At 42.3% G+C, this 12897-nt stretch overlaps 1 protein-coding gene across 19 annotated transcripts in view; it reads right to left on the bottom strand.

Moving 5' to 3' along the window:
• The window catches only part of LIMCH1 (LIM and calponin homology domains 1), a 351768-nt gene that overhangs the window by 60513 nt on the left and 278358 nt on the right, over positions 1-12897 (bottom strand). For 5 of the 19 annotated variants that reach the window (XM_027544363.1, XM_027544364.1, XM_027544365.1 and 2 more), the window contains exons 10-14: positions 9004-9306; positions 5905-6147; positions 5059-5391; positions 3138-3256; positions 2941-3052 (exon numbers count right to left, since the gene is read on the bottom strand). The exons of the other annotated variants lie outside the window; for them this stretch is intronic. In XM_027544363.1, the coding sequence (XP_027400164.1) occupies positions 2941-3052; positions 3138-3256; positions 5059-5391; positions 5905-6147; positions 9004-9306 (1110 nt within the window). The remainder of the gene's footprint in view (positions 1-2940; positions 3053-3137; positions 3257-5058; positions 5392-5904; positions 6148-9003; positions 9307-12897) is intronic. 19 annotated transcript variants of the gene reach the window in all.

Here is a 12897-nt window from a genome sequence, read left to right as displayed (position 1 = left end):
ACAGACCTACAATACCGGCCAGACAAATCACAGTTGGTATAAGCATCCTACCAAAACCCAGCAATTAATAAAGTTCAATTGTGAGGGCAGGGGTATTTAGAAGGTAAAGAGAGTACTTTCTCCACCTGTTGATTGCATCTGTGTAGTTTTCAGCACAAATAAAGCACTTCAGGATCAATGCTCAGCAACGTTGTGAACTAGCGCGAACGCCATTTGAAGTGAGGAGGAGAAATGAGTTCACCTGTCATTTAAGACTATCCTCCAGCAGCACCCAGCACAGTATTTCACACATAGCAATTACTCAACAAACACTTGTTGAAAGGAAACACGAATTCCCAAAGTGTGTGCCTGCTCCCTCACACAATTTTGTCACGCAGTTACTCTAAATATATCTCCTTATGCTCAAACCAGCCATTCCGTCCAGAGGGACAGAATACAAGTGAAAGGGAAGTCGTGAGACCTCCAGTCTCCTCTGGTAACTTGGTAGGTAATGCACTGGCATGGGATGGCAGCTCCCTCTTCAGACAGAGATGGGTTTGGGTCTCGGATCTGTGATTGCCAGCTGTGTGGACCTGGGCTTTGGTTTCTTTCTTTCTTTTTTAGTTGGAGGACAACTGCTTTACGATGTTGTGTTGGTTTCTGCCATACAACTTGGTTTCTTCCTGGAGAATACAGATACAACTTCTCACTCTCCAAGGCTGTGTGGGGAATAAATGGGCTGCCTAGAATGTATCCAGCAGGCAGCCTACAGGCCTCACTTCCTCCTCTCCTCTCTTGCTAACCGCTTCCCACCAGCCTGCTGATGCAGCGCCCATCACCACATCAGGGCATCTGGGGACTGAGGGAGTGTGCTGGGCCAGGCAGTACCTCGTCACCAGCCTGCCCTCCCCAGCTGGGACCCAGGTGTAACTTCTCTACTGCAGGCTTCCCAGTTGTGAACTGGAGCCAACAGGCATTCACCTGTGAATTCCCAGGAGAAGGTGAGCTGGAGAGAGCAGAAGCACCTGGAAAGGGCGAGCACCGCTGCCACCCCTGCTCCCTGAAACCAGTGCTACAAGAAGGCTCTACTAGAAGCATTATGATTCAGAAGACTGCAAAATGCATGTTAAATCCAGGTGGTAATGACAGCTTGACTATTAACTTGAAATTTGGAGATTAACACTCTCTCTGCTCCCCACCCTACCTTCTGTCTACCACCAAAGGAAGCAGAATTCTATTACTTCCTGTCTTATAGGGGAGCTTTAATTATGCTAAACGCTTCTTGCTCCTCTGCTCTACATGGATCTGGCAGACCACACTTTTCACAAGTCTTACTCTTTTGAAATAACAGCAGAAGCTTCAACATATAGGATTTTAAAGTAGACCATGAATCTCAGGATTATTCTTTACCTATTTTTGTTTTATTTTTTTATTTGTATTTTATATTAAAAGTATAGTTGATTTATAATATAGTGTTAGTTTCAGGTGTATCGCAGTGATTCAGTTATGCACATACATACGATCCATTTTTTTCACTCTTTTCCCATATTATTACAGAATATTGAGTAGAGTTCCCTGTACTATACTGTAGGTTCTTGTTGATTATCTTTTTTATATATTCCAGCATGTATGCTAAGTCACTTTAGTCATGTCCAACTCTTTGTGACCCTATAGACTGTAGCCCACCAGGCTCCTCTGTCCATGGGATTCTCCAGGCAAGAATACTGGAGTAGGCTGCCATGTCCTCCTCCATATATATTCCCTACTTTCATTTTAAATCAATAGAATGGAATGAAAATTCTACCTCTAGAAATCACTATTTGATAATGTTAAAATTAAATTAAATAAATTTTGTAAGTAATGTATATCTTCTTAGGACTGGAAGACCCTCCTGGAATCAGAATGAAATCAAGTAGGTCAGAAAGAAGTTCAACTCCTCTACCCGATGACTTCCGTGTGAGCTAGGAAGAAATAAGAGTTTCCCATTTAGGCTGCCCACAAGATGGTAGTCAGAAAGAATGTTTATAGGACAATCCACAACTTAACTATTCTTTCCATACCTACTTACATGCAAGAGAGGAAAAAAAAACCTTGGTAAACTGGTCCAATCATTTAATCATTTTGTTTCTGCTAGCAATAGCAGGTAAGTGGTGCTGATAAACCGTAAAGCATTAATAACATATTCAAAGCATGTATCAAGGCTCAGACTGGAGAAACAAAGTCAAAACAGCTTGGGATAATCTTTTGACCTCTTATCTTTTATTGGCGGACCCTTGGCAGATTCCTCCCAAATATGTTGCTTTGCAAATGCAACTGGAAGGAACTGGTTTGTTGGATCCAATGTGACTACGAGACATCCCAGTTCTCCAGGTCATCATGTCATCTTTTTGTGAATTGTACAATTTTCTTTGGCCTTTCGGTCCACTGTGGCTCCAGACAGGAGCTGTCATCTTCTCTAATTTCTCTTCTCTCTCTGAAGCCTCCCATTCAGAGGTCACAGGATGTCAACTAGGGCACGTCAGTCCAGCCAGTCAAACGGCACTTACTGCTTAAGATATTTTCAGTAGCATCACTCACTCGGCATTAACTCAAGACAGAAGAAGCCAATGTTCATGGAGGCAGCAGCTCACATAGCAACTGAGTATTAATACCAGGGACTTTCTTCATGCAACTGATACTTACACGGGAATGGGCTTCCCTTTTTGGTTTTCATGAGTCCTGAGAATGAAATCTGGCCAGCACCCAACCGCGTGCAAAGGCTAAAAATCTCTACCCAGCGGGGGCGCTGAAAGCAGAACTCTGACCCTGGGGCGGGTGCATTCCTTTAAGGGACTCTGCTCCATGCCACACCACTCATCAAGTGCACGCTGTGGCTTAAGCTGTTTGGGGGGAGCCGTTTCGGGGAAGCCGGCAGCCGCACACAGCAGACGCAGCACACCCTGGAATGCAGGCAACGCTCACAGTGGCTGGCCGCCCTCCTCGGATCTTTCGGCCTTTGGCGCCATCTCAGAATCTCTTTGAGCAACTCCTTCAGGCTCTTCTTTGCGATCCTGTGGCTGCTGTTTGCGTGTAACTAAAGCCAGACAGGACAGCTTTACCACTGGGAAGGAATTCACACCAGAGGCCGTGGCCCCGCCTGTCATCTTCCACCTCCTCACCTTCCTCTGTCCTCCTGGGGCCCTCGCCCGCACTGAAGCTACGCTCCTCCTGGGACTCCGGCACGGGAGCCAGCTGAGAGACCCTTTTACAACAGTCATCTACATCAGAAGTCACTGTTCTGTTGGTGACAAGTAGCATTGGTGGCATGAGAGAAGAGGAAAAAGAGTTAGGAAAGGAGACAGTGAAAGTCTTTGAGATGGAAAGGTTAAGAGAGAAAGTTTGGTTGCTGTTCCAGAAGCTGGGTTAGTTAGGGTGACATCCTCAGAACAGGATAATAGAATATGAACCTAAGTAAGGCCCTGAGAAAGTCAAAGAAGGCTGGCCTGACTCACCATGGAGCTCAGTGACGACCCCTTAGTACTCAAGGACTCAAGGGTGCATTTCTTACTAATTTCTTACTTCCACCCCCTCCATGCCTGGTCCCCACTAGCCTCTGAATCTCCAGCAGTGACTTCTGGTGTACCCAGGTTATTTATATTTATGGTATCATCCACAAAGAAATCAAACCAAAGAAACTCCTCTGTATGTCACAGATGATCCACCATGTGCTCAAGGACAAAGCATGGAGGAGACTGTCCTGAGCATTTCCTCCTGCCATGAAGAGCTTTGCTTTGCTCCCGCCACACAGGTGGAGTGGAAGTTCCTGGGAGAATCCAGAATCTTTTTTTTTCCTAACAGAAACTCAAATTTTAATAACATGTCTACATGGAAGAAACCCAGGAAAACTGAGTGGCTTACTAAAATTGGTAAGATACCTTACCAATCTAAGGTACCTTAGATACCATCTTCAGCCAAAGACAAAAGAGGATGTGGGGACAGGGGTTTGGGACTTCAAATGGGAGGAAAGCAATTCACTTGGAGATGGCAGAGCAAATGTTTAGTAAATAAACGTTTGCTGGACCATGCAGAGACAGCGGGGTGCAGACTGGACTCTGATCTCTAAGTTACCCCTTCCTCACCTAGCATACAGAGAATCTAGAATCTTATAAATGCCCTGTGCTGTGCTTAGTCACTCAGTTGTGTCTGACTCTTTGTGACCTCATGGACTGTAGCCCGTCAGGCTCCTCTGTCCATGGGGATTCTCCAGGCAAGAATACTGGAGTGGGTTGCCATGCCCTCCTCCAGGGGATCTTCCCAACCCAGGGATCGAACCCAGGTCTCCCACATTGAGAGTGGATTCTTTACCATCTAAGGCTATACCTGCTTAATGGAAGAAAGACCAGTCCATAGATAGAACCGAATCCCCCACAGAGGGCTTGGGAATTCACATCTGGAAGCCCTCCGGTAAGAATGAGGACTGGTGACAGGTCTACAAGGTCTTTTCCCAGTTGATCCCTCACAAATTTGAATGGTTACTCATCCAAGGAATCCTGACTCATAGGAACCCTCAAAGGAGTCTTTCCACTCGAGTTCTGTTGTGTGTTTTTAAAAAGTAGAGGGGGAGGAGGTTTACTTTATTGTGTGTCTGCTTAGATATCTGAAATCTGAACTTACGATACTAATAACTATTTTTTCCTCCCTTATGGGACAGGAAGGAGGGAGTGTATAGGTAATCTAGATTTTTGTCAACATATTTTTAGGAAAAACACAAAGGGTATCATTAAAACATCCCATCTAGTCTGTTCAATGTTGCTGATGAATAAAATAGTGCTTAATGCGGCCGAGGGAAAAAGGGGCATTTGCCAAAATTATTGGCATTCCCAGGCAGTGATTCTGGTGACAACAGAATCAAAATGGATGTCTTTTAACTTCACACACACTTGCCCCCTGGGGTACTGACCTCCCTTCTCTGCCAACCAGCAAAAGAGCCTGTTAAAACTTTGTCATCTCTGGGGGTTCCTTTAACGTGAGTCAGCGAACCCTTTAAAAGCGGCAGTGATTCCCATGCAGACCTCCTTGCACGTGTAATGGTGAAAATACCTGCAGTCATTCTGTGGATTAAGCATGCGGTCTTCCTTTAAGCTGGACGTGGCCGCTGAGGCAGCAGACACAGCACATGTGTGAGTCTTGCTGTCGTGACTGATGCCTTCCTCTGCATCCGCCCTCGGCCCCGCCCTGCCAATGCTGAGCCGCTTCCACGTCTGCTGATCTATCTCTGTCACTGGCCCAAAGTGCACGAACTTTTGCCTAGGGCTGCTGGAAGCTTTCTTATAGGCCCTTGCCTTGCGGCTGGCAAAGTCATCCCGGATGGCAGTTTCCGCTTTAATTTCTGGTGAAGGCTCAGGGGCACACGTGTGCTCCACATCTCCATCCCTAGTCAGAACCGGAAATAAGTTCCAAAGGTTTCTAAGGTGAGTACAGATCAAGGAAGAGTTTTTAAAATATAGTGGATGTATGAAAAATACTTGGATGGCTAAAGCAGAATTGCTTTTGCAGTAATTAATCAAATGAAGAAATGATCATTGCCTTGCCTGGGTAAATAGTGCTTTTCTACAGCTTTTAAAATATCACTTCCAATGCCATAAATGACAGCATAAGAAAATCTTAGGTACTATGAAATAATTAAAATGATTTACAAGTCAAGTTTAAATTCCTTACAAATAAACAAGCCTATTGAAATACGCATTCACAATAAGTCAGTTGAATTAAAAAGGATGTTTCCTTGTAATTTTTAGTATTATGAAGTTTTAACTCATGCAAAATATGCTCTGTGTTTTGAGAGGTATTTCTTTTTTTCTGGCCGTGAAAATAAAGAGTGATAGAAGGATAAGTGTTTGATTTGCTCAAAGTCAAATGATACCACTGTTAGGGGGAACCACGACACACCTCGTCTTTTCTGACACTTTCAGTCTCTCCCATGTCTCCAGGTCGGCTTCTGTTATACTGGCAACCGTGATAAAGCTTGGGGCCTCACGGTGAGGGCCGAGCCTGCTCTGAATTCTCCGCTGGGCCAGGTCATCCTTGTACAGATCCGGCACCTTCCTGAGTCCCGCTTCCGCAGGTTCACTTTCCTGGGCCCGCACAATACAGGTCACCCTTGACTTCACCTCTTCTGTCTGGCCTTGGTTTCTGTTGATTTGGTCCAGGCCCCCACATCATCAGAAAAATCAGGTTTCAGGAAGAGGAGCAGATAAACAGAATGTCAAGCACAGAAATTCCGAGGCTGAGCACAGAATGGAATGATGGAATGATGCAAGCACCTTTCCTCTCTCAAAAATATGGAATCAATTGTAGCCTGGATTACTATGCTACCCTTTTGACACTGTAACGAGACAGAGTTTTCCACCAGGTAACAGTCTCTAGCTTAGTTTAAGAAGAGAAGCCAGGGTTCGCCATAAGAATATTAGAGATGGGAATGAGATTTCAGTTTGACAGTAATGAAGCCCAATTCCCACACTATTCAAGTTACTATAATGAATTCAAGTTTTCTGATTGAATCCCTGAGCCCTCTTGGAATGTCTTTTATTGCAGCAGTAAAATGTTAGTAACACACTCTGCATGATCCAAATTCTAGGATTAGCGTGGAGATAGCTGGAACATTGCTCACATATTAAACATCTCAACCATAAACCTTCGTAGGTATGCCAGAAAGTATGATTAGGTCAATGCTTAACAGAAAGGTTCAATGTTCAAATTCAGTCTCTGACTTCCAATAGCATTCATTGCTGCTGCTGCTGCTGCTAAGTCGCTTCAGTCGTGTCTGACTCTGTGTGACCCCATAGACGTCAGCCCACCAGGCTCCCCCGTCCCTGGGATTCTCCAGGCAAGAATTCTGGAGTGGGTTGCCATTTCCTTCTCCGATTCATGAAAGTGAAAAGTGAAAGTGAAGTCGCTAAGTCGTATCTGACTCTTAGAGACCCCATGGACTGCAGCCCACCAGGCTCCTCCGTCCATGGGATTTTCCAGGCAAGAGTACTGGAGTGGGGTGCCACTGCCTTCTCTGATAGCATTAATTAGGTCTGGTTAATGTACACTTGATGAACAGAGAGCGTATCCTCTCTACTTGTATCCACAGGGGCAATACCCATTTGTTTCTTATGTCAATAACTGTTCACCTTCATTAATGATAAATCTGATACTTTCTTTTTTTTATATAGAGAGATGTTTTAATCAACTATTTCTTTAAGCTTTCTGGCAAATTTTGTTTTATTTTTTAAAGTTTTTTGGCCGCAGGGCAAAGTATGTGGGATCTTAATTCCCCAATCAGGGATCGAACCTGCGTTCCCTGCATTGGAAGGTAGATTCTTAACCTCTGGACCATGAGGGAAGTGGCCTGATATTTTCAATTGTTCCCATAAGAAATGAACATTAAATGGCTAATGTTGACAATATTATAATTTAAACTAAAACTGTGGCATCTACGTGCATAAACATTCCATCGCATTAAAAGTCAGTTTCTAACTAAATATGTTCCCTGAGATAGAAGTTTTTAGAAATGTACATAAATGGGGCTATTCATTTTTTCCAAACTAAATCACCTGGATGAGTTGGTGTATTTACAGTGTCTATGCAAATAGGAAGGTTACAGAATTTTCTATTCACTTTCAATTTGGGGAAGGGGAAAGAAGGGCACAGCAAAAAGTCACCAGGGGGCTCTCTCTTTTTTTTCAGCAGTTCTATGAAGCTCTCTAGAGAGATCATGGGCTGTGTCCCCATAAACAGACACAGGTGACAACAGACATACGGGGCTGGAAATGTCAGGAATTAAAATGGCATGCAGGAGAAGGGAAAAGAGGGAGGTACAAAAGCTACTCCCTTGCCTAACTCAAATTGCTGATCCCCATCAATATGTCTTGATGCTACTCAGCTATCTAGAAGTTTTTGTTCCACCAGCAGCAACTAAATCCCTCCCACAAGGCCCTCTGAGAATGGTGTGTTACAAGGCATGCCAACAAGAACTGCAAAGACCAAGAGCCTCCTGAAGCTAGAATGTGTCCTATGAAAACTGTGCCAGGTCTTCTATGCTCTAATCCCTGTTTATGTCCAGATCTTTATATCTGGTGCTTCCTAAATAAAATACTAAAATACAATGGAAAACATGAACAACTCCACTGATCTCAATACTCTGCCCAAAGAACCACTTTAATTGTGTAAAATACAATTGAAGTATTTATATTCTTTGTTCAATAGATTATAAACCTCTTAAGTGATAGGCAGAAATATGGCAATTAAATAACGATGTGAACTTTGATTTTGATATAAAGGAAAAGAATGATGAACTCTGCCCATGGAAATTTAGCAGGCTGAACTGATTTTGTATCCCTCTTGGGATAAAAATCACTGGTCAAATCCATTTCATTAAATTTTCCTTTCCTTAATTATGAAGATGGAAGAAAAGCTGGGACAAGGAAACTCACTTAAAAATAATTTCCATGACAGAATGAATAGAAGTGTGTTATATATCTGAGGACTATTTTTTAATGAGAAGTCTCCATCATCAGATGTCTAGGTGATCACGTTGCTGTGAGGGAAGAAACAGCAAGGCTCCTTTTTTTCCCCTTCCAATATCTGAAAGGCACTAATGAGATAGAAGGGTTCATAGCTAAGGGATAACTGTGATTTCTGCCTGCTGAAGGATGGAGCCGCCTGGACAGGTGGCTGTTCCCGCCCCATGTCACAGAATACCAGTCTGTGAACCAGCACCCATGTGTGGTGTGGATATAGCACACCTGCATGCTTGGGCTCCAAGTTTATTCGGTGAATTCAGCCCTGTTTTGGACATGGTCATTCTGCTCCCTGCCATGTGAACTTAGAAGAGATCAGCTATCTGGAATTCCACTTCAAAATAAACCACCATTACTGATTACATGTAATCAAGGCAGGAATTAGAGGAATGGGGGCCAGGGTAGGGGCTATAATTCAAATCACCTTCACCTAATTATATTCTCTCCCTCTTTCACATACACACGCACACAGAGTGCACACCTTTTATGTTCTAGAGTTTTCTTTTCTGAGATTCCCTTTGAGTGTTGTTTGCTGCCATCTGATTTCTCTGCCTCTTTTTTTCGGTAAGGCCCATAGAGGAGTTGGTTCAATGGCACCACTGGCTTTGTCTGGTTCATCCTTGCTCTCCTGGCAGCAAAGTCATCTTTCTCAAGATCAGGCAGTCGACATGCAACTTCATCTTCTGATTCTGAATCTCTGCCGTGTTGGTGGACCAGGAAAGGGTTTTCTTTACGAAGGATAATATTTCGAACAGCTTCTTTCTCATCATTTAATTGCTTTTGACTGATAGAGCAAAATTAAATGGAACTCCACATGTGATCAGACCAAAACAGTTTTTAAATCCCCATTGTCAGGCAGACAACTGTCTTGTTAGTGAAAGGTCTTCTCAGTATCGTTAGTCCAGATGACATCTGTTTACTACTTTAATCCAGCGTTGCAGAGAGTTAGGGTGGGTTTCAAAAGCTGGAATTTAGCCAGCTACTAGCAATACTAAGCATTCATTTAACTTGCAGCGCCCCATCAGCATGAGAAAGACAGGATCCTAAATGGCTCTGAAAGTGACAATCCAAATTCTTTCATGAAATTGAGAAAAAGAAGAAGCATTTAAAAAATATTTTTATGACTTGGTGGGTTTTTTTTTTTTTTGGTTGCTGTTGTTGGTTTTATTTTTCTTTTTTCTTTTTGGCTGCACTGCACAGCATGTGGAATCTTAGTTCCCTGACCAGGGGTCAAATCCACACCCCCTGCATTGGAAGCACCCAGTTTAACCACTGGACCACTAGGGAAATCCCAAGAGGCATTTTTTTGTTATGTTTTTCTTTAGCACATTAGTAATGCACCAATAGGTACTCAATTTATTTTGACTGACAGGGCAAAAATTTGAGCCACCAAGGAACTAATCTGGGGGAATGCTAATGAATGCAGCCATGCGGCAGCACGCCTAGGATGTGTACTGGGTTGCAATGTGTAAGGATGATCTTCCTGCAAAGTTGCGCTAGACTGAAACATCTGGGATAGTCCAGGACCATTCATAGAATGGACTCAGGCACAAAAGCTTATCTTGCCCTGCTCCCTCCCACCAGCAATCCTTTCTTCAGGCTTTTACCCTCACTGTTCTCCATCTTTCAGCTCTTCTTTGTCATATGCTAGATGTCAAGTGAATTGTGTTAAGGCATTCTGTCAAAATGTTTACTTAGGACTATTTTCATTTTCAAAGAAATCTTGAAGGCCCCAAACGTTAAATTCTTGGAGAAATGCAGTTTAATGGTAGACTATTAGGACTTTTTTATGCTTTTTGCTTTTGTCGGGGGCAGGCAGGGTGAGAATACAGTTGATGGTGCCTTTCTGATATTCAGACAAACTCCTTCCCCTACTCATAAGATCAGCCTTGCTTCTAAATCATAATAAAATATTAAAACTTAAAAATGATTATCTTTTCAGTTCATAGAGATGACAAGTAAATACAATATCTTGGTTTCTAAAGGAAGTTCACCTACTTTGTATCCAATTTCTGAGAGAGGATTAACAGTAAATTTTTCATGCTCATGGGACAGGTCAACTCAAAAATAAAGACAGGAGGAATTAGGTTGGCTAAGAGCAAGGAAATACTGTCTCCACTGGGCGACCGGGTGGCCCACTGTCTGCTGCAGAGGAGGCTGTCAGCTTAAGGTGACAGCAGGTCCTCACTCCACCTGACTTCTGGAGAATCAAAATCAAAATCATGCCCAGAAAACTCTTTCTCCCTGCTGACCACTGTTCTCAATAGAATTTTAAATCATGGAATTTAGAGGTGATGGGTGATGCTCCTTGAATAAATTTATTTCTTTAAAAAAATTTTTAATTGAAATATAGTTGATTTACAATGTTGTGTTAGCTTCAGGTGTATAGCAAAGAGATACAGTTATATATACATATTGTATATATATACATATATATACATGTTTTATATATTAATATATATACTTTTTAAGCTTCCTTTCCATTAAAATTATTATACTGAGTATCGTTCCCTGTGCTATACAGTAGGTCCTTGTTGTCTATTTTATACATAGTGATGTGTATCTATTAATCCCAAACTCCTAATCTATCCTTCCCTCTCTTTTTTATTTGATAACTATAAGTTTGTTTTCTATGTCTGTGAGTTTCTGTTTTGTAAATGCGTTCATGTTATCATTTTTTAGATTCCACATATACATGATATCATATGATATCACATATTTCTTTTTCTCTGTATGACTTGCTTCACTTAGTATGATAATCTCTAGGTCCATCCATGTGGCTGCAAATTAAATTTATTTCTTAATATATGCAATACTGCCCTTTGAGCACCCCTGCTCTTCATCTCCTGCCTGGCCCCTCTTGGACTGTGTTGACTCTCTTCCCTGCCTCCCTAGCCAACAAGTCTGGCAAGAACCAACTGGCATTGGCTGACTGTGGCCATAAAGAATGGTCAGTGGGAAATGAGAGGCCACTGAATCAATCTCTCCGAAAACTCATTATTCAAAAAGCACAGTGGTGATGATAAAGAGAGTGGCTCATTCTTATGGAGCACCCACCATGCGCTAGAATTCTTTCTAGTGTTAATTCGTTTAACTCTAATATTAGCCTTGTAATGGCAGTGGGATTAGCACCCCCATATTATAGAGGGGAAACTGAGATTATGAGAAGAAATTTGCCCAAGGTCAAAGCGCCATTGCTTAAGTTACAATTCAAACCCAGGCAGTTTGGTTCCACAGGTCCTGTTCTTAACCACTCTACTATTCATTTAACAAAAGATATCTCCAGCAACAGTTTTGAAAGTGGAGCATCATGTAAAAAATAAGGCATTATCATTACTATGGAAGTAGGAGACAGGGTATTTTGGTTACTAAATAAAGGGATCCTGTGAGTTGTGCTCAGAATGGAGTTGTGATTGGCATTGCTGGTTGCAGATGGCAATGCTCAGCCAGGATTGACAATAGAATGCTAACTAATCATACCTTACAGTGCTTGCACAGCACTTTACAGTTTACAAAGCCCTTTCAAACTCATTATCTCATCTCATCCGGAGCAGACCCTGAGCTTGAAGCTCTCAAGTCCAAAAGCAACAGTCCTTCTATTTTCTGACCATAGTCCTGGGCTTCAATCTCTCCCAACTCAGGCAGAATTTTATGGGATAAAACATATGCATTTATGCAAACAGCCGTGCCAGTTTGAGCAAGGAGAATCTACTGCCTTATGCTTCACATGAATCCAGCTAGGCTACAAATTCCCTGGGGTGTTTCTTTTTAGGCTAAATGCCCAGTGTGGCAGGACTCATTTCAAATGATCTCAGTTTAGATATGCAGGCTTAAAAAGAGGGGGTGAATAAAGCTTTCCATATCATTGGCCACTTAAAGCCACTCCCTGCCCACTTGAAAAATGATCATAATGATATTCTGCTAATTGCTTGAATCCTGTAAATTCAGAGCTTCAAGGCAGACTCAGAAAGAGAAAAAATTTAATGACATAAATTCTGGGTTGGCACTGTTGGCTATGAAGTAATAAATAATGTATATAAGGCAAATATGAAGGCTTATGCTCACAGGTATCTGGTTAGCAAAACATTTAAATGACTTTTTATAATGTGCCCTTCTTTTCTGAAGGTCAGTTTATTGTAAACCCTCAGTATACTCTACTTTGTATTTTAATAATTACAATAGCTCTGAAGAGCTAGTATATTCCAGATACATTAACATTCAAGACAACCCTGTAAGACTGGAATTATGATGACCACTTTGCAGAGGGGAATGTTGAGGTTTCCAGTTATGGTCATCTGAATGTAGGTAAAGTAAGCACATTTAAGTGGCAGACTTCGGCTATCTGGCTTGATATTTGTGGGGGAGGTTTGGCACT

This window comes from Bos indicus x Bos taurus, chromosome 6 (genome assembly GCF_003369695.1).
Source record: "Bos indicus x Bos taurus breed Angus x Brahman F1 hybrid chromosome 6, Bos_hybrid_MaternalHap_v2.0, whole genome shotgun sequence".
NCBI classification, from domain to species: Eukaryota; Metazoa; Chordata; class Mammalia; order Artiodactyla; family Bovidae; genus Bos; species Bos indicus x Bos taurus.
Note: the sequence above shows the minus strand (reverse complement) of the source record. Positions and strands in the feature narration are given on the sequence as shown.